This window comes from Petromyzon marinus, chromosome 74 (genome assembly GCF_048934315.1).
Source record: "Petromyzon marinus isolate PM22_M1 ecotype Great Lakes invasive population chromosome 74, UKy_Petmar_22M1.pri1.0, whole genome shotgun sequence".
In the NCBI taxonomy this organism is placed as follows: domain Eukaryota; kingdom Metazoa; phylum Chordata; class Hyperoartia; order Petromyzontiformes; family Petromyzontidae; genus Petromyzon; species Petromyzon marinus.
The window spans coordinates 11861701-11881051 of record NC_133740.1 but is presented as its reverse complement, the minus strand read 5'-3'; the positions used below and the strand labels follow the sequence as shown (position 1 = coordinate 11881051).

Genomic DNA, 19351 nt, shown 5'->3' with positions numbered 1-19351 from the left:
CGCCGCGCTACCGGGCGGAGACGGCCGAGTTCGATTCCGGCTCACGCCGCCAACGGGGCTGACGGATTATCTGAGGAGCTCCCGAGACTCCTCCCCTCGGTGGACTCGGCCTCAAGCGAGGACCTCGGCGAGCGGCGAGTCAACGATTGCCACTGGGTGGTCGGAGCTGGGTTCGGTCCCTGACTCCGCCTCCCCGTGCGTGCGCGAGTCTGCGTTCCACAGAGTGAGTGAGCGTGGGTGTGTGGGGAGCGGAGGTGGCGTAGCGGTTAGCGCGCTGCAAACCCGGCCACGCGAGTTTGATTCCCTCCCTCCCCTAGGTCGACGCGGCCTCAAATGAGTGCCCGGTGAGGTGCGCAGCGAACCATCGCCACCGGGGAGACAAAGGCGGCCGGGCGTGGTGTCGGCTACCCACCCCCTCGTGTGCCGTGCGACCTTCACAAGGTGCTGGCTAACATAAACTTTCCCCACAAGTCTGTTACGGCTATAAACTATGTTTATTTTACTAGGTGAGGCCCACTGAGCTATACCGGTCTGTTTAGAAGCGACCAGGCCACAAGTGATAGCTCCACGAAGTGGCTTGCCATCATCATATGGAAATGTATAGCAGCGGCCAAAGACTCTTAAACGCATGCTTTGTAGACGTGGAGGGAGGAGCCGGAGGGCCCGGAGAAAAGTCCACGCGACCACGGGGAGAGAGACACCGCAAACTCCAAATATACAGCGGGCGTCAAGGTCAGGATGGAACCCACGACCTGCTATATACCAGGCGAGGTAGTTCACATCTCGGGACCGCAGCGCCGCAAGGCTTCAGGGGGGAGTTTCGTCTTTGAGGGTGGAGAGGGTGAAGGGGGTGAAGGGGGAGGGTGAAGGGTGAGGGGGGAGGGTGAGGGGGGAGGGTGAGGGGGGAGGGTGAGGGGGGAGGGGCGCGATACGAGATTTAACTTGGGGGCGGCACTTCCTGTACAGAGGGGGGCAGCACTTTCTGGTAAAAAGGGGCGATAATTCCTGTAAATAGGTGCGGCACTTTCTGTAAGGAGAGGCGAGACTTCCTGAAGAGAGGCGGCGGCGCTTCCTGTACAGAGGGGGGCGGGGGGGGCACTTGATGTAAAGAGAGGCGAGACTTCCTGTACAGAGGGGGGCGGGGGGGGCAGCACTTGATGTAAAGAGAGGCGAGACTTCCTGTACAGAGGGGGGCAGGGGGGGCACTTGATGTAAAGAGAGGAGGCACACTGACAAGGGTGCAGGGGGCGGAGGGGCAGAATTTAATTTGCTCTCGTTCACAAAATAAGTGAGGCGGGGGGGGAGCTTTCTTGGGGGGGGGGGGGCACTTTCTCCCAGTTGTGTGGTGCCGGGCGGAGTGTGGGCGGAGCCAGGAAAAGTGTGGGCGGAGCCAGGCAAAGTGTGGACGGGGCCAGGCAAAGAGTAGACGGGGCCAGGTGTAGTGTGGGCGGAGCCAGGCGGAGTGTGGGTGGAGCCAGGCGGAGTGTGGGCGGAGCCAGGTGGAGTGTGGGTGGAGCCAGGAAAAGTGTGGGCGGAGCCAGGCAAAGTGTGGACACGGCCAGGCAAAGTGTAGATGGGGCCAGGTGTAGTGTGGGCGGAGCCAGGCGGAGTGGGGGCGGAGCCAGGCGGAGTGTGGGTGGAGCCAGGCAAAGTGTGGACGGGGCCAGGTGTAGTGTGGGCGGAGCCAGGCGGAGTGTGGGTGGAGCCAGGTAAAGTGTGGACGGGGCCAGGCAAAGTGTAGACGGGGCCAGGTGTAGTGTGGGCGGAGCCAGGCGGAGTGTGGGTGGAGCCAGGCGGAGTGTGGACTGGGCCAGGTGTAGTGTGGGCGGAGCCAGGCGAAGTGTGAGCGGAGGCAGGTGGAGTGTGGGCGGAGCCAGGCAGAGTGTGGGCGGAGCCAGGCGAAGTGAGAGCGGAGCCAGATGGAGTATGGGTGGAGCCATGCGGAGTGTGGGCGGAGCCAGGTAGAGTGTGGGTGGAGCCAAGCTAGATGATTTCTGATTCCCGCTCACCGCCACCAACACAGAGACTTATCATCTCATGGCTCATACAGAAACTCCTCGACTTACGAACTTTCAGAGGTACGAACAAACCTCGTCCGTACGTCCAGTTGCCTGTTCGGACAATAGATGGCGGTGGTGACAACTACATCTGCAGAACGTGAAGAATCAGTGGCATCTCCATCCGCAGGAGATTATACAACTTTTAAAGCCATTCCCCGTGTTTAGTGTACACGCCGTACAAGACGTTTGGAATCGACAGGAGTAAAGTTGGGAACAAATCTATTTACGAACAGACCTCTAAGGAGAGGATTCCTTGTAATAATTCAGTACCTAAAGTGACCCCCCGGTGGGGAGACATGGGGGCCCCCGGGCGGGCGTGGTGCTGCTGGCCACCCCCTCACAGGCATCGCCTGCCAGTGGTGCTGCTGCTTGTTAACAACAACTACAACAACAACTACAACAGCAGCAGCAGGCCCCAGCCGTGCTGCCGCTTGTTAACAACAACAACTACAGCAGCAGCACGAGGCCCGCCAGTGGTGCTGCTGCCTGTTAACAACAACAACAACTACAGCAGCAGCAGCAGAACGAGGCCCTGGCCGTGCTGCTGCTTGTTAACAACAGCAGCAGCAGGCCCTGGCCGTGCTGCTGCTTGTTAACAACAACAACTACAGCAGCAGCAGCAAGAGGCCCCGGCCGTGCTAACAACAACAACAACTACAGCAGCAGCAGCAGCACCAGGCCCCGGCCACCTGTTAGAGGCTAAACGGGAGAGGAGTGGTGGTGGTGATGGCCGAGTGGGGGTGGCCAAATGGTGGTGGTGGCACTGGTGGTGGTGGCCGTGTGGGGGTGGTGGTGACCGAGTGGTGGCCAAGTGGCGGTGGTGGCGGTGGCCGAGCGGTGTTGGCGGTGGCCGAGCGGTGTTGGCGGTGGCCGCACCTTGCCGGCGAGCGTGGCGACCGCTGCACGCTCGGCCTGCCGCCGAGTGTCGGCCTCCCGCGCCGCGGAGGAGCAGCGCTCGGCCTGGCGGTCCAAGGCGGCGACGGTCGCCTCCAGCGGGCCCAGCGAGCGCTCGAGTCTGGCGCAGCGCTCCTCCAGCGCCGCTGGCACCGCCGCCTCCTCCTCGCCTGGCGCCAACGTCAACCGCACCGGCGCCACCGTCAACCGCACCGGCGCCACCGTCAACCGCACCGGCGGAACAGAAATGAGGCGGGTTCAAAAAATTGGGCGCGCTCGCTCACGAACTTATCGTCAATAAGCTATCGAGGTCCCAGATTGCCTACTCACAATCACCATATTTAGAATAATAAAAACGATTTTATTATTGTAAATATAGTGATTGTGAGTAAGGCTCTTTTTTAGAAGCTACCTGTCTGTCACTAATGATAGCAGCTCAAGAAAGTGGCTCATCACGTGGACATCGATAGCAGTCCAATACTCCGAACGTGTGATGTTGTTTTTAAATGTGGCGGGAAAAACCGGAGGACCCGGAGAAAATCAACATAACCACGGGGACAACATTCAAACTCCAAACATACAACAGGCTTCAGGGTAGGGATCGAACCCATGCCCTCCTGTATACCAGGCGAGGGAGATAACATTTTGCCGCCACCACCCACCCCAAGTACCAGCTGCTCTCAATCGCGCGCACGCCCTATCACGCAATAATGGATATATTTTGCACGGCAAGTGAGCGGTGACGTCACATCTGTGATGTCACCCGCATGCGGCAGCGTTACGCTGTGTGCCTGCTGACGTCACGCATCCCCGCCCCCCCCCCCCACCCTCCGCGTAGGCCCTGTATTAATCCAAGTCCCGTGCGAAGCCGGCTAGTCAAGCTCGTTTGCGCATAAAATAAAAACGAGAGGCAAGTGAAACCGCTGGCTTCTCACCGGCGCCGGCTCCTCCTTCAGCCCCATCGGCGGCCGCCGACGGCCTCCTGACACGAGCGGCGGCCCGCCCGCCCCTCTCCGCCACCGCCACCTCCAACCGGGACAACCTCAGCGCCAGCTTGGACAGTCGGCCGCCCAAAGCCGGGTCCAACTGCGGGACCGATGCCACCGCAGCCGCAGCCGCACCGCCGCCGCCGCCGCCGCCGGCTGCTTCGGCGGCGGCGGCGGCCGGAGGCGGCAGGAGGCCGCGCAAGTGCAGCAGGAAGGAGCGCAGGATGGCGACGTGGGAGGCGGTGGCCAACTGCTCGTGCCCCGCAAGCTTGTCAGCCTCGGCCTGGTCGGCGGGGAGTTCCGTTCGCGAGTTAACGGCAACCAGCGCGGGAAGTTGTCGTCGTCGTTGTCGTTGTTTTTCTACTGGCGGAAACCGAGCCGTGCCGTGCTGATGTCGCCAGCGCGGCGGACGAGCGGTGAAGCGTGTGGGCGACGTGGTGGACGAGCAACGTGGTGGACGGGCGGTGAAGCGTGTGGGCGACGTGGTGGACGGGTGGTGAAGCGTGTGGGCGACGTGGTGGACGAGCGACGTGGTGGACGGGTGGTGAAGCGTGTGGGCGACGTGGTGGACGGGTGGTGAAGCGCGTGAGCGACGTGGTGGTGGGCGACGTGGTGGACGTGCGGTGAAGCGTGTGGGCGACGTGGTGGTGGGCGACACGGTGGTGGTGAGCGACGTGGTGGTGGTGAGCGACATGGTGGTGAGCGACGTGGTGGTGGTGAGCGACGTGGTGGTGAGCGACGTGGTGGACGAGCGACGTGGTGGACGTGCGACGTGGTGGTGAGCGACGTGGTGGTGAGCGACGTAGTGGACGTGCGACGTGGTGGTGAGCGACGTGGTGGTGGTGAGCGACATGGTGGTGAGCGACGTGGTGGTGGTGAGCGACGTGGTGGTGAGCGACGTGGTGGTGAGCGACGTGGTGGACGAGCGACGTGGTGGACGTGCGACGTGGTGGTGAGCGACGTGGTGATGAGCGACACGGTGGTGGTGAGCGACGTGGTGGTGAGCGACGTGGTGGTGAGCGACGTGGTGGTGGGCGACACGGTGGTGGTGAGCGACGCGGTGGTGGTGAGCGACGTGGTGGTGAGCGACGCGGTGGTGAGTGACATGGTGGTGGTGAGCGACGTGGTGGTGAGCGACGTGGTGGTGAGCGACGCGGTGGTGAGCGACGTGGTGGACGGGCGGAGTTGAGCGGAGACGCGCGTGGGCGACGCCGCGTCCTATCGCCGCGTGCCGGCCCGGCGTCACGCACCTGAAAGGGGCAGCCGATGTCTGCGAAGCGGCAGGGTCTCTTCACGCGGAGACACGACTTCTCATGCAGAGGCAGCTGGAAGGGCGGAAAAAAACAAGTTCCAGACGGCCACGCGGCGACGCTCCCACCACCCCCCTTGTAGCCTCCGCAGGGCCGCTGCAGGCAGCACCAGGCGCCCTGCACCACGCAGGAGCTGCGGGTGTGCAGAACGCGCACACGTGCATACACACACATGTACACACACACACATGTACACACACACACATGTACACACACACACATGTACACACACACACATGTACACACACACACATGTACACACACACATGTACATACACAAGTACATACACACGTACACACACACGTACATACACAACAACAACCGCCATTCGCCACTAAGTGGCGGTGACGTCACCACGACGCTTGTGCCAGGCTATGTGCACCCTGAGGCCACGTGAAGTGTCGAATGCCACTGGCTGATGCACCACCTGTGCCCCCTACTGTGCCAACCTGCTGTGCTTTAGCCACCCGGCGCTCCGCTCATTGTTCTGAGCGTCGCTCCTCCGCCCTCCGTTGTTGTTGGAGGGCGACTACCTCCGACTGCCCAGTAGCATCCTTCACGAGCCTCCTCCACAGAGGCCGATCTTGACACCGCTGGTACCAGTCATCGGCAAGTCCACTCAGCTCCACGTCCTCCTGTACCACATCACTCCATCTCTTCTCTAGCCCGTGCCACGCCCGCTTAGCCCCCTCAATCCGGCCGAACAAAAGCTGTTTCGGCATGCGGTGGCTGGGCATACGGGCTACATGACCCAGCCATCGCAGCCTTGCCCGCCGGAGGAGTTCACCGATGGGACCTTGCCCAGATCTTTCAAGGATTTGTGAGCTCCTCACACAATCCAGTCTTGTTAAACCCAGGATGGATCGTAGGCAGGCCAGCTTAAATGTTTCTAACCGGCGAAGATGTTCCATTAGGGGGGTCCACGTTTCGCAAGCGTAGAGAAAGGAGGGAATGACAGTGGCCGAGAAGACCTGAAGCTTAGTGCGGAGCGACAGACCAGGTAGCTTCCACACAGCGTTACGCAACCGATGAAAATATATTGCCGCTCGACTGATTCGGAGTGAGACCTCTGCTGTTAAACTGGAACCGGTCATAAGCACACTGCCCAGGTATGGGAGACTCTCCACTCTCTCCACAACTGCCTCATCACCGATTGGGAGTTGTGGGTGTGGAGTGTCCGATGGTACAAAATACCCAGGCAGGTGCTTAGTTTTGGTGGGGCTGATGGTAAGGCCCCATCTCTTAGTGGCACGCTCCAGTCTCAGCAGCAGCGTCTCCAACTCCTCCTCTGAATGAGCAGCTATTACCAAATCATCGGCATACATAACATGGTTGAGCAATAGGGAGCCATCCCTTGACCACATCCGAACATCGATCAGCCTCCCATTATATCTGTACCATATGGAGATTCCCCCGGTACAGCTATTGAAGGCTTCATGAACTACGTGGTCAAAATAGATGTTAAATAATGTGGGAGCCAGAGGACATCCCTGTCGCACCCCAAGGTGTACCGGAAATGGCTCTGACTCCCGGCCACATAGTTTTACCCGGGCCCGCTCACCATCATGAAAGTCCTTAATGATCGTGAGCAGAGGGTGAGGGACTCCAAAAGCACGAAGAACAACCCAGAGGCCAGGCCTATTGATGGTAACATAGGCCTTGACCAGGTCAATAAAGCAGAGATGTAGGTCTTGCTGGAATTCCCTACACCTCTGCTGTAGCAGACGGACAGAAAATATGGCATCTGTGCAGGACCTCCCTTTCCTGAAACCGCATTGGGGCTCTGCAAGCCTCTCCTCAGCGTGCCTGGCAAGGCGATGTTGAATAATCCTTGCCAGGACCTTTCCCGGCACACTGAGGAGTGAGATGCCCCTGTAGTTGTTACAGTCTGTGCGGTCCCCCTTCTAAAAGAGGGGGACCATTAGGGCATCCTTCCAATCCTGCGGAACCCGTCCAGTGGTCCAGACCGTTGTTATGATGTCATATAGGGCAGTCTGTGCACAAACGCCACCCTCCCTCAGCATTTCGCAAGGGAGATCATCTCTGCCCGCTGCCTTTCCTGGTCTCAGACTCAGGATCGCCTTCAGTACTTCCTCAACAGATGGCACCTCAGCCAGCCACTCACAGGGGGCGACTTCTTCCAATATTTGAGGCACCGCAGCCTCAGCAGGGTCATCCCCACTTTGTGCCACGATGTTTTCCTGGCTGAGGGATTTTCCCTCCCCCATGACCTCACAGAAATGCTCAGCAAATCTGCAAATCTGTTCCAGGGGGTCAGAGATTGGATCACCATTTTGCCCCTAATGCTGGTAATAGGTGTGGCGCTGCAAGTTACTTTTTTGATGGAGTTAAATAGAGATTTGTGATCGCGGGCCACTGAGGCAGACTCCATCTCCTCAGCAACCCGCGACCACCACCCATCCTTGCAGCGCCTCACGGCTCTCCGAACCTCCGAGCGAAGGCTGCGGTAAGCCTCCTCATTCTCTTGACGTGGGATTCTGTAGCCAATGACAGTGGGCCTGTCGCTTTTTCTCAACTATCCTGAACACCTCTGTCAGCCAGGGTCTCTGGGGAGGTCTGGACCACGAACCAAAAGCAGCCAATGCAGCTGCATGAGTGACAGTCCTGAACCTCGCCCATTTACCCTCGACATCAGAAGGAGTGGAGGACGATGCCAACCCCAGTCGCAAACGATGATGAAATTCTCACTTGCAACTTTAATCAGATAACTGAGACCAGGCCACTTTAGGTTGGAATGGGGTCCTGGGTGTACACCCACCACCGGAGTGGAAGAATGGCAGGTGCATCTTACAGATGACTAGTCGATGGTTAGAGGGCAGATCAGCTGCACGGTAGGTCCTGGTGTCAAGGACATGGGCTCGCATCCGTTGGTCCGTCACTATGTAGTCCAGCAGATGTTCTTACTTGGACCCGGCATGCATCCATGATGTTGTGTGGATGCGCCGATGCCGGAACAGCGTGTTGGTAACTACAAGCCCATGGGCTGCACAAAAATCTAGCAGCCTCCTACCGTTGTTATTGAGCTGATCTGGCCCATGCCCTCCAATCACTCCAGACCAGGTGCCAGCATCATGACCAACTCGGGCATTGGAGTCACCCAACAAGATGACTCTATCCCGTACACACACGTACACTCATACACACACGCAGACACGTACAGACACTCGTACACACACGTACACACTCGTACACACACGTACCTTCTCTCTGGGTATCTTGCGTTTCCCGCACGCAGTGCAGGTCATGGGGAACTTTGGGCAGATCAGGTCATGTTCCTAAAACACAAAAACATCCCCGGTGTAGCCTCACAGACTGTTGGGGCAAGAGCCGATCCCGACCCTGACGCCTGCTGCATATTTGACAATGCATATGTTATCAGAGCCATGTTTGTTTGCATGTTTGTGTGGTTAATGCAGAGACTTGATGCCTTGCAAAAATGTGGTGAGATGTGAACTCCCTCGCCTGGTACGCAGGAGGTTCATGGGTTCAAACCCAACCCTGACGCCTGCTGCTGCTGTATATTTGGAGTTTGCGTCTCTCTCTCTCTCTCCCCGTGGTCACGTGGATTTTTCTCCGGGCCCTCCGTTTAAGAGTCTTTGGCTGCTGCTATAAATTTCCACTCGATAAGCCACTTCGTTGAGCTAGCGTCTGTGGCCAGGTCGCTTCTATACAGAGCTGTATAGCTCAGTGGGCCTTACCCAATAAAAAAATAAGTAGTTTAAATAGTTTATAGTCTGAACAAACTTTTTGAGAAGGTGCTGCCAGCAAGTACCTATGAAGGCCGGCATGGCACACGAGGAGGTGGGTGACCAGCACCACGAACCCGGCGACATTTACGATGAACCCAACGACCCAGGTTTGATTCCCGCTCACGGTCAGTTAAAATTATCTGAACCAGTCCTGGGCCTCCCTTAGGCAGACTCAGCCTCAAATGAGTACCTGGTGCAGTGTGTAAACATCGCCACCGGGGAGACAAAGGCGCCTTCATATGTGCGTGATAACAGCACTTGCCCCAACAGCCTGTTTGGCTGCATAGAGGGGGCTAAATGGGCACGACATGGGCTGGTGAAGAGATGGACTGATGCGGTACGGAGGATGTGGAGCTGAGTGGACTTGTCGATGACTGGTACCAGCGGTGTCAAGATCGGCCTCTGTGGAGGAGGCTCGTGAAGGACGCTGCTACTGGGCAGTTGGAGGCAGTCGCCCTCCAACAACAACGGAGGGCGGAGGGGCGACGCTCACAACGAGCGGATAAAGCGCGAGTTGGTACAGTAAGGGGCACAGTAAGGGGCGCAGCTGGTGTGCATCTACCCAGTCATCTCAGTCAGCCAACCCATGGCACATACTGTGCCCCCTACTGTGCCTTCGACACTTCACGTGGCCTCAAAGTGCACCTGGCCTGGCACAGGTGCCGTGGTGACATCACCGTTACTTAGTGATACGTGTGCGTGTATGTGTGTACGCGAATACGTGTGTGTCTGTGCGTGTACACGAATACGTGTGTGTGTACGTGTGTGTGTACGCGAATACGTGTGTGTGTACGTGTGTGTGTATGTGTGTGTGTACGTGTGTGTGTACATGTGTGTGTGTACGTGTGTGTGTGTGTACTTGTGTGTGTACGTGTGTGTGTACGTCTGTGGCATTCAGGAGGTCCGGTGGACCGGCTCTGGCTCCTGCCACCATGAGGGGTGGACAGTCCTCTACTCGGGGCAGCAGACTGCCAAACAACAGGGTGTGGCTCTTCTTTTGAACAAAAGAGTGAAGGGGGCGTGGGAGCGTGGCGGTGAGGTGTGGGAAGCTGTAAGCCCCAGGCTACTTTGGGCTCGCCTTCCCATCAACCGGAGGCGAGGAATGGTGGTCGTGGTTACTTACGCCCCCACCGAAGATGAACATCCGTGGAGGGATGCAGGCAAAGCCGATGAGTCAGATGCCTTCTATGACCTCCTGTCACAGGTGCTGGCTAAAGTGGCCCCTCGGGATAGAGTCATCATGTTGGGTGACTTCAATGCCCGAGTTGGTCATGATACTGGCACCTGGTCTGGAGTGATTGGAGGGCATGGGCCAGATCAGCTCAATAACAATGGTAGGAGGCTGCTAGATTTTTGTGCAGCCCATGGGCTTGTAATTACCAACACGCTGTTCCGGCATCAGCGCATCCACACAACATCATGGATGCATGCCGGGTCCAAGCAAGAACATCTGCTGGACTACATAGTGACGGACCAGCAGATGCGAGCCCATGTCCTTGACACCAGGACCTACCGTGGAGCTGATCTGCCCTCTGACCATCGACTAGTCATTTGTAAGATGCGCCTGCCATTCTTCCACTCCGGTGGTGGGTGTACACCCAGGACCCCATTCCAACCTAAAGTGGCCTGGTCTCAGTTATCTGATGAAAGTTGCAAGCGAGAATTTGATCATCGCTTGCGGCTGGGATTGGCATCGTCCCCGACTCCTCCTGATGTCGAGGGTAAATGGGCGAGGTTTAGGACTGTGACTCATGCAGCTGCAATGGCTGCTTTGGGTACGCGGTCCAGACCTCCCCAGAGACCCTGGCTGACAGAGGAGGTGTTCAGGATGGTTGAGAAAAAGCGACAGGCCCACTGTCATCGGCTACAGAATCCCACGTCAGAGAATGAGGAGGCTTACCGCAGCCTTCGCTCGGAGGTTCGGAGAGCCGTGAGGCGCTGCAAGGATGGGTGGTGGTCGCGGGTTGCTGAGGAGATGGAGTCTGCCTCAGTGGCCCGTGATCATAAATCTATATTTAACTCCATCAAAAAAGTAACATGCAGCGCCACACCTATTACCATCATTAGGGGAAAAAACGGTGATCCAATCTCCGACCCCCAGGAACAGGTTTGCAGATTTGCTGAGCATTTCTGTGAGGTCCTGGGGGAGGGAAAATCCTTCAGCCAGGAAAACATCATGGCACAAAGTGAGGATGACCCTGCTGTGGCTGCGGTGCCTCAAATATTGGAAGAAGTCACCCCCTGTGAGTGGCTGGCAGAGGTGCCATCTGTTGAGGAAGTACTGAAGGCGATCCGGAGTCTGAGACCAGGAAAGGCAGCGGGCAGAGATGATCTCCCAAGCGAAATGCTGAGGGAGGGTGGCGTTTGTGCACAGACTGCCCTATATGACATCATAACAACGGTCTGGACCACTGGACGGGTTCCGCAGGATTGGAAGGATGCCCTGGTGGTCCCCCTTTTTAAGAAGGGGGACCGCACAGACTGTAACAACTACAGGGGCATCTCACTCCTCAGTTTGCCGGGAAAGGTCCTGGCAAGGATTATTCAGCATCGCCTTGCCAGGCACGCTGAGGAGAGGCTTGCGGAGCCCTAATGCGGTTTCAGGAAAGGGCGGTCCTGCACAGATGCCATATTTTCTGTCCGTCTGCTACAGCAGAGGTGTAGGGAATTCCAACAAGACCTACATCTCTGCTTTATTGACCTGATCAAGGCCTATGATACCATCAGTAGGCCTGGGCTCTGGGTTGTTCTTCGTGCTTTTGGAGTACCTGACCCTCTGCTCACGATCATTAAGGACCTTCATGATGGTGAGCAGGCCTGGGTAAAACTATGTGGCCGGGAGTCAGAGCCATTCCCTGTACACCTCGGGGTGCGACAGGGATGTCCTCTGGCTCCCACATTATTTAACAACTATTTTGACCACGTAGTTCGTGAAGCCTTCAATAACTGTACCGGGGGAATCTCCATATGGTACAGATATAATGGGAGGCTGATCGATGCCCGGGTGCGGTCAAGGGATGGCTCCCTATTGCTCAACCACGTTATGCATGCTGATGATTTGGTAATAGCTGCTCAGTCAGAGGAGGAGTTGGAGACGCTGCTGCTGAGACTGGAGCGTGCCACTAAGAGGTGGGGCCTTACCATCAGCCCCACCAAAACTAAGCACCTGCCTGGGTATTTTGTACCATCGGACACTCCACCCCCACAACTCCCAATCGGTGATGGGGCAGTTGTGGAGAGAGTGGAGAGTTTCCCATACCTGGGCAGTGTGCTTCTGACTGGCTCCAGTTTAACAGCAGAGGTCTCACTCCGAATCAGTCGAGCGGCAATATCTTTTCATCGGTTTTGTAACGCTGTGTGGAAGCTACCTGGTCTGTCGCTCCGCACTAAGCTTCAGGTCTTCTCGGCCACGGTCATTCCCTCCCTTCTCTATGCTTGCGAAACGTGGACCCCCCTAATGGAACATCTTCGCCGGTTAGAAACATTTAGGCTGGCCTGCCTACGATCCATCCTGGGTTTAACCACACTGGATTGTGTGAGCTCACAAATCCTTGAAAGATCTGGGCAAGGTCCCATCGGTGAGCTCCTCCGGAGGGCAAGGCTGCGTTGGCTGGGTCATGTAGCCCGCATAACCAGCCACCGCATGCCGAAACAGCTTTTGTTCGGCCGGATCGAGGGGGCTAAGCGGGCGCGGCACGGGCTAGAGAAGAGATGGAGTGATGTGGTACATGAGGACGTGGAGCTGAGTGGACTTGCCGATGACTGGTACCAGCAGTGTCAAGATCGGCTTCTGTGGAGGAGGCTCGTAAAGGATGCTACTGGGCAGTTAGAGGTAGTCGCCCTCCAACAACAACGGAGGGCGGAGGAGCGACGCTCAGAACAACGAGCGGAGCGCCGGGTGGCTAAAGCACAGCAGGTTGGCACAGTAGGGGGCACAGGTGGTGCATCAGCCAGTCATCTCAGTCATCTCAGTCAGTCGACCCGTGGCACCTGGGTCTGCCCCGTGACCTCCTGCCAGCGGGCGTTCGACACTTCACGTGGCCTCAGGGTGCACATAGCCTGGCACAAGCGTCGTGGTGACGTCACCGCCACTTAGTGGCGAATGGCGGTTGTTGTTGTGTGTACGCGAATACGTGTGTGTACGTGTGTGTGTACGTGTGTGTGTGTACGTGTGTGTGTGTACGTGTGTGTGTGTACGTGTGTGTACGTGTGTGTGTGTGTACGTGTGTGCGCATTCTGCAAACCCGCAGCTCCTGTGCGGTGCAGGGCGCCCGACAGTGCCTGCAGAGCGCTGTGCGTGCAGGGCAGCTCTTCTGGCCATGCTCCCCCAACTCGCGGTGTCGCACGCGGCCACCACACGCAGGGCACGTGGTCCAGCGGAGCTCACATGCCGACTCGTGACCCTAGCGTACACACACACATACACACACACACATACGTAAACACACACACACGTAAACACACACACACGTACACACACACACATACACACACGTAAACACACACACACGTACACACACACACATACACACACATAAACACACACACACACGTACACACACGTAAACACACACACACACACATACACGTACACACACACGTAAACACACACACACGTAAACACACACACACGTAAACACACACGTACACACACACACGTACACACACACACACACGTACACACACGTACACACGTAAACACACACGTAAACACGTACACACACACACACGCACACACAACAATAACCGCCGCTGGCCACTAAGTGGCGGTGACATCACCACGGCACTTGTGCCAGGCTATGTGCACGTTAAGGCCACGTCAAGTGTCGAACATCCACTGGCAGGTCACGGGACAGATCCAGGTGCCATGGGTTGACTGAGATGAGTGGTCGATGCACCACCTGTGCCCCCTACTGTGCCAACTTGCTACGTTTTAGCCACCCGGCACTCTGCTCGTTGTTTTTGAGCGTCGCTCCTCTGCCCTCCTTTGTTGTTGGAGGGCGACTACCTCCACCTGCCCAGTCGCGTCCTTCATGAGCCTCCTCCACAGATCTTGACACCGCTGGTACCAGTCATCAGCAAGTCCACTCAGCTCCACGTCCTCTTGTACATCACTCCACCTCTTCTCCAACCTATGCCACGCCCCTTTTAGCCCCCTCTTTCTGGCCAAACAAAAGCTGTTCAGGCAAGCGGTGGCTGGGCATGCGGGCTACATGACCAAGCCAAAGCAGGCTTGCCTGCCGGAGCAGCTCATTGGTGGTAATGTATCCAGATCTTTCACAGATTTGTGAGCTCCTCACACAATCCAGCCTGGTGAAACCCAGGATGGATCGCAGGCAGGCCAGCCTGAATGTTTCTAACTGGCGAAGATGCTCCATTAGGGGGGGGGGTCCACGTTTCGCAAGAATAGAGAAGGGAGGGAATAATCGTGGCCGAAAAAATCCAAAGCTTCGTGAGAAGCGACAGACCAGGTAGCTTCCACACAGCATTACACAGCCGATGAAAATATATTGCCGCTCGACTGATTTGGAGTGAGACCTCTGCTGTAAAATCGGAGCTGGTCATAAGCACACTGCCCAGATATGGAAAACTCTCAACTCTCTCCACGACTGCCACCTCACCAATGGGGGAGTTGAGAAGGTGGAGTGTTTGATGGCACAAAATACCCAGGTAGGTGCTTAGTTTTGGTGGGGCTGATGGTAAGGCCCCACCTCTTAGTGACATGCTCCAGGCCTCGCAGCAGCGCCTCCAACTCCTCTAAGTGCGCAGCAATCACCAAATCATCAGCATACATAACATGGTTGACCAATAGGAAGCCATCGCTCGATCGCACCCGGGCATCGATCAGCCTCCGAATGTATCTGTACCAGATAGAGATTCCTCCGGTACAGCAATGGAAGGCTTTTCCAACTACGTGGTCAAAGAAATGTAAAATAATGTGGGAGCCAGAGGACATCCCTGTCGCACCCCAAGGTGAAGAGGGAATTGCTCCGACTCCCGGCCACGCAGCTTTACCCAGACTCTGGATCGCCTTCCTAACTTCAACAGATGGCACTTCAGCCAGCTACTCACAGGGAGTGTCTACTTCTTCCAATATTTGAGGCACTGCAGCCTCAGCAGGGTAATCCCCACATTGCCCCATGATGTTTTCTGGACTGCGGGATTTCCCCTCCCTCAAGATCTCACAAAAATGCTCACCAGTCCTGCAAACCTGTTCCTGGGGTTGGAGATCAGATCAGGTTGGTGATAGGTGTGGCGCCGCAAGTAATTTTTTTGATGGAATTGACGAGCAATTTGTGATCATGGGCTACTGAGGCAGATGCCATCTCCTCAGCAACCCGTGACGACCAGTCATCCTTGCAGCGCGTCATGGCTCTCCGAACCTCCGAGCGAAGGCTGCGGTAATCCTCTTCCTTCACCAACATGGGATGCTGTAGACGGTGGGAGTGGGACTGTCGCTTTTTCTCAGCCAGCCAGAACACCTCCTCTGTCAGCCAGGGTCTCTGGGGAGGCCTGGATTGCATACCCAAAGCAGCCGATGCAGCTGCATGATCCACAGTCCAAAACCTCGCCCATTTCTCCTCGACAATAGGAAGAGGGGGGACAATGGAAACCCCAGCTGCAAGCGATGATGAAATTCTCGCTTGAAACTTTCATCAGCGAGCTGTGGCCAGGCCACTGTGGGTTTGAATGGGGTCCTAGATGGACATCCACCACTGGAATGGAATAATGGCAGGGTTATCTTACAGATGACAAGCCGATGGTCAGTGCGCAGATCAGCTCCACAGTAGGCCCTGGTGTCAAGGATATGGGCCCGCATCTGCTGCTCTATCATTATGTAGTCCAGCAGATGTTCTTGCTTGGACCCGGCATGCATCCACAATTTGTGGATGTGCCGATGCCGGAACAGTGTGTTGGTAATTACAAGCCCATGAGCTACACAGAAGTCTAGCAGCCTCCTACCGTTGTTATTGAGCTGATCTGGCCCATGCCTTACAGTGCGGTAACCACCACAAAGACAAAGATCCCCTGCATAGCCATAACAGACTGTAGGGGCAAGTGCTGTTAATCGTCACTGGTGTTGGCCGTGAGTGGGTTTCGAACTCGGGTCGGCGGGTTCATAGCGCAGCGTAGCGCTAACCGCTACACCACCACTCCCCACACGACAGCAAATGAGCCTTCTCTACCCTGGTCTCTCTTTGAACTCACCCACTCACTCACTCACTCAATCACTCACTCACCCACTCACCCACCCACTCACTCACTCACTCACCCACTCACCCACCCACTCACCCACTCACCCACCCACTCACTCACCCACTCACTCACCCAACCACTCACCCACCCACCCACCCACTCACCCACCCACCCGCTCACTCACCTACTCACTCACCCACCCACTCACCCACTCACCCACTCACTCACCCACTCACCCACCCACTCACCCACCCACCCACTCACCCACCCACTCACCCACTCACTCACCCACTCACTCACCCACTCAAACGCTCACTCTGTAGAACACAAATTCCACACACATTTCCAGAAGGAGACGAGCGGAGGGACGAGCGGAGGGACGAGCGGAGGGACGAGCAGAGGGACGAGCGGAGGGACGAGTGGAGGGACGAGCTGTTGGACGAGGGGAGGGACGAGCGGAGGGACGAGTGGAGGGACGAGCTGTTGGACGAGCTGTTGGACGAGGGGAGGGACGAGCGGAGGGACGAGCAGAGGGACGAGCGGTGGGACGAGTGGAGGGAGGAGCTGTTGGACGAGCGGAGGGACGAGCGGAGGGACGAGTGGAGGGACGAGCTGTTGGACGAGCTGTTGGACGAGGGGAGGGACGAGCGGAGGGACGAGCAGAGGGACGAGCGGTGGGACGAGTGGAGGGAGGAGCTGTTGGACGAGCGGAGGGACGAGCGGAGGGACGAGTGGAGGGACGAGCTGTTGGACGAGCGGAGGGACGAGCGGAGGGACGAGCAGGGGGACGAGCGGAGGGACGAGTGGAGGGACGAGCGGAGGGACGAGTGGAGGGACGAGCTGTTGGACGAGCGGAGGGACGAGCGGAGGGACGAGCGGTGGGACGAGTGGAGGGACGAGTGGAGGGACGAGCGGAGGGACGAGCGGTGGGACGAGTGGAGGGACGAGCGGTGGGACGAGATGAGCGGAGGGACGAGCGGTGGGACGAGCGGTGGGACGAGCGGAGGGACGAGTGGAGGGACGAGCGGAGAGATGAGCGGAGGGACGAGCGGAGGGGCGAGCGGAGGGACGAGCGGTGGGGCGAGCGGAGGGACGAGCGGAGAGGCGAGCAGAGGGACGAGCGGTGGGGCGAGCGGAGGGACGAGCGGAGGGACGAGCGGTGGGGCGAGCGGAGGGACAAGCGGAGAGACGGTGACCGCTCACTCACATCGTAGTCTCCCACGATGCCGGACCATGAGCAGCCCGGGTTGGTACAGCGAGCGGGAAGTTGGTCCACCTCACGGCGAGTCGCCCGGTCAGGAAAACACTGGTGGACAACGCAAGGGGATGAGCGGCAGCTGTTGTTGTTGTGATCGTTGTGGTGGTTGCAATGATTCTTGTGGTGGTGGTGGTCGTGGTGGCATCTGTTGTGGCGATTCTTGTGGCGTTTCACCTGGTTGTTGGGCGATGAGTACAATTCCTCTTCGTGAGTGCCTTCTTCCTGACACCGGGGGCACAACCATTGCTCTGGTCTGTGGGAGCAACAACCACAACAACCAAAACAACCGTACAATACAACCACAAAAAAATCACAACAACCGTACAATACAACAACCACCACAACAACCGTACAATACAACCACCACAACAACCGTACAATCCAACAACCACCACAACAACTGTACAATACAACAACCACCACAACAACCGTACAATATAACCACAACAACAACCGTACAATACAACAACCACCACAACAACCGTACAATACAACAACCACCACAACAACCGTACAATACAACAACCACCACAACAACCGTACAATATAACCACCACAACAACCGTACAATACAACAACCACCACAACAACCGTACAATACAAATAACCACCACAGCAACCATAAAATACAACCACCACAACAACCGTACAATACAACAACCACCACAACAACCGTACAATACAACAACCACCACAACAACCGTACAATATAACCACAACAACAACCGTACAATACAACAACCACCACAACAACCGTACAATACAACAACCACCACAACAACCGTACAATACAACAACCACCACAACAACCGTACAATATAACCACCACAACAACCGTACAATACAACAACCACCACAACAACCGTACAATACAAATAACCACCACAGCAACCATAAAATACAACCACCACAACAACCGTACAATACAACAACCACCACAACAACCGTACATTACAACAACCACCACAACAACCGTACAATATAACCACCACAACAACCGTACAATACAAACAACCACCACAACAACCGTAAAATACAACAACCACCACAACAATCGTACAATACAGCCACAAAAAACCTTAACAACCGTATGATACAATCACCTCCCATCGGCTCCAGCTCCCCTTCTCCCTCCTCCCCACTCACCCACTCACACACAAAGATCCCCCATAGAGCCTTAGCAGACTGTTGGAGCAAGTGCTGTTCGTAGCGAGTCGTAGCACCTATGAAGGTCGGCACTGCGGCACACGAGGGGGTGGGTGGCAAGCACCACGCCCGACCGCCTTTGTCTCCCCAGTGGCGATGCTTACACATCTCACCGGGTACTCATTTAAGGCCGGGTCGACCTAGGGGAGGCCCAGGACCGGTTCAGATAAACGTCACCGGTGTTAGCCGTGGTACGGAATTGAACCCGGGTCGCCAGGTTCGTAGCGCGGCGTAGCGCTAACCGCTACACTACCGCTCCCCTCACACACATACACACATATACACAAACAGACACACATACAGACACACACGTACACAAACACACACATACAGACACACATACAGACACACACAGACACAAAGATCCCCCATATAGCCTTAACAGACTGTGGGGCAAGTGCTTTTAGCGAGCACCTATGAAGGCCGGAACGGTACACGAGGGGGTGGGTGGCCAGCACCACGCCTGACCGCCTTTGTCTCCCTAGTGGCGATGTTTACACACCGCACCAGGTACTCATTTGAGGCTGAGTCGACCTAGGGGAGGCCCGGGACCGGTTCAGATAATCGTCACCGGTGTTGGCCGTGAGCGGGAATCGAACTCGTGTCGCCGGGTTCATAGCGCAGCGTAGCGCTAACCGCTACGCTACCGCTCCCCACACAGACATACAG

The 19351-nt window shown here is 56.8% G+C and overlaps 1 protein-coding gene across 12 annotated transcripts in view; it reads right to left on the bottom strand.

Annotated features, from left to right (window-relative positions):
- The window catches only part of LOC116957458 (TNF receptor-associated factor 2-like), a 33436-nt gene that overhangs the window by 7270 nt on the left and 6815 nt on the right, over positions 1-19351 (bottom strand). For 11 of the 12 annotated variants that reach the window (XM_032979611.2, XM_076056141.1, XM_032979616.2 and 8 more), the window contains 7 exons: positions 17651-17729; positions 17426-17524; positions 13266-13424; positions 8473-8547; positions 5191-5265; positions 3890-4223; positions 2937-3124 (listed from right to left, as the gene is read on the bottom strand). In XM_032979611.2, the coding sequence (XP_032835502.2) occupies positions 2937-3124; positions 3890-4223; positions 5191-5265; positions 8473-8547; positions 13266-13424; positions 17426-17524; positions 17651-17729 (1009 nt within the window). The remainder of the gene's footprint in view (positions 1-2936; positions 3125-3889; positions 4224-5190; positions 5266-8472; positions 8548-13265; positions 13425-17425; positions 17525-17650; positions 17730-19351) is intronic. The other variant, XM_032979615.2, reaches the window with a different exon arrangement.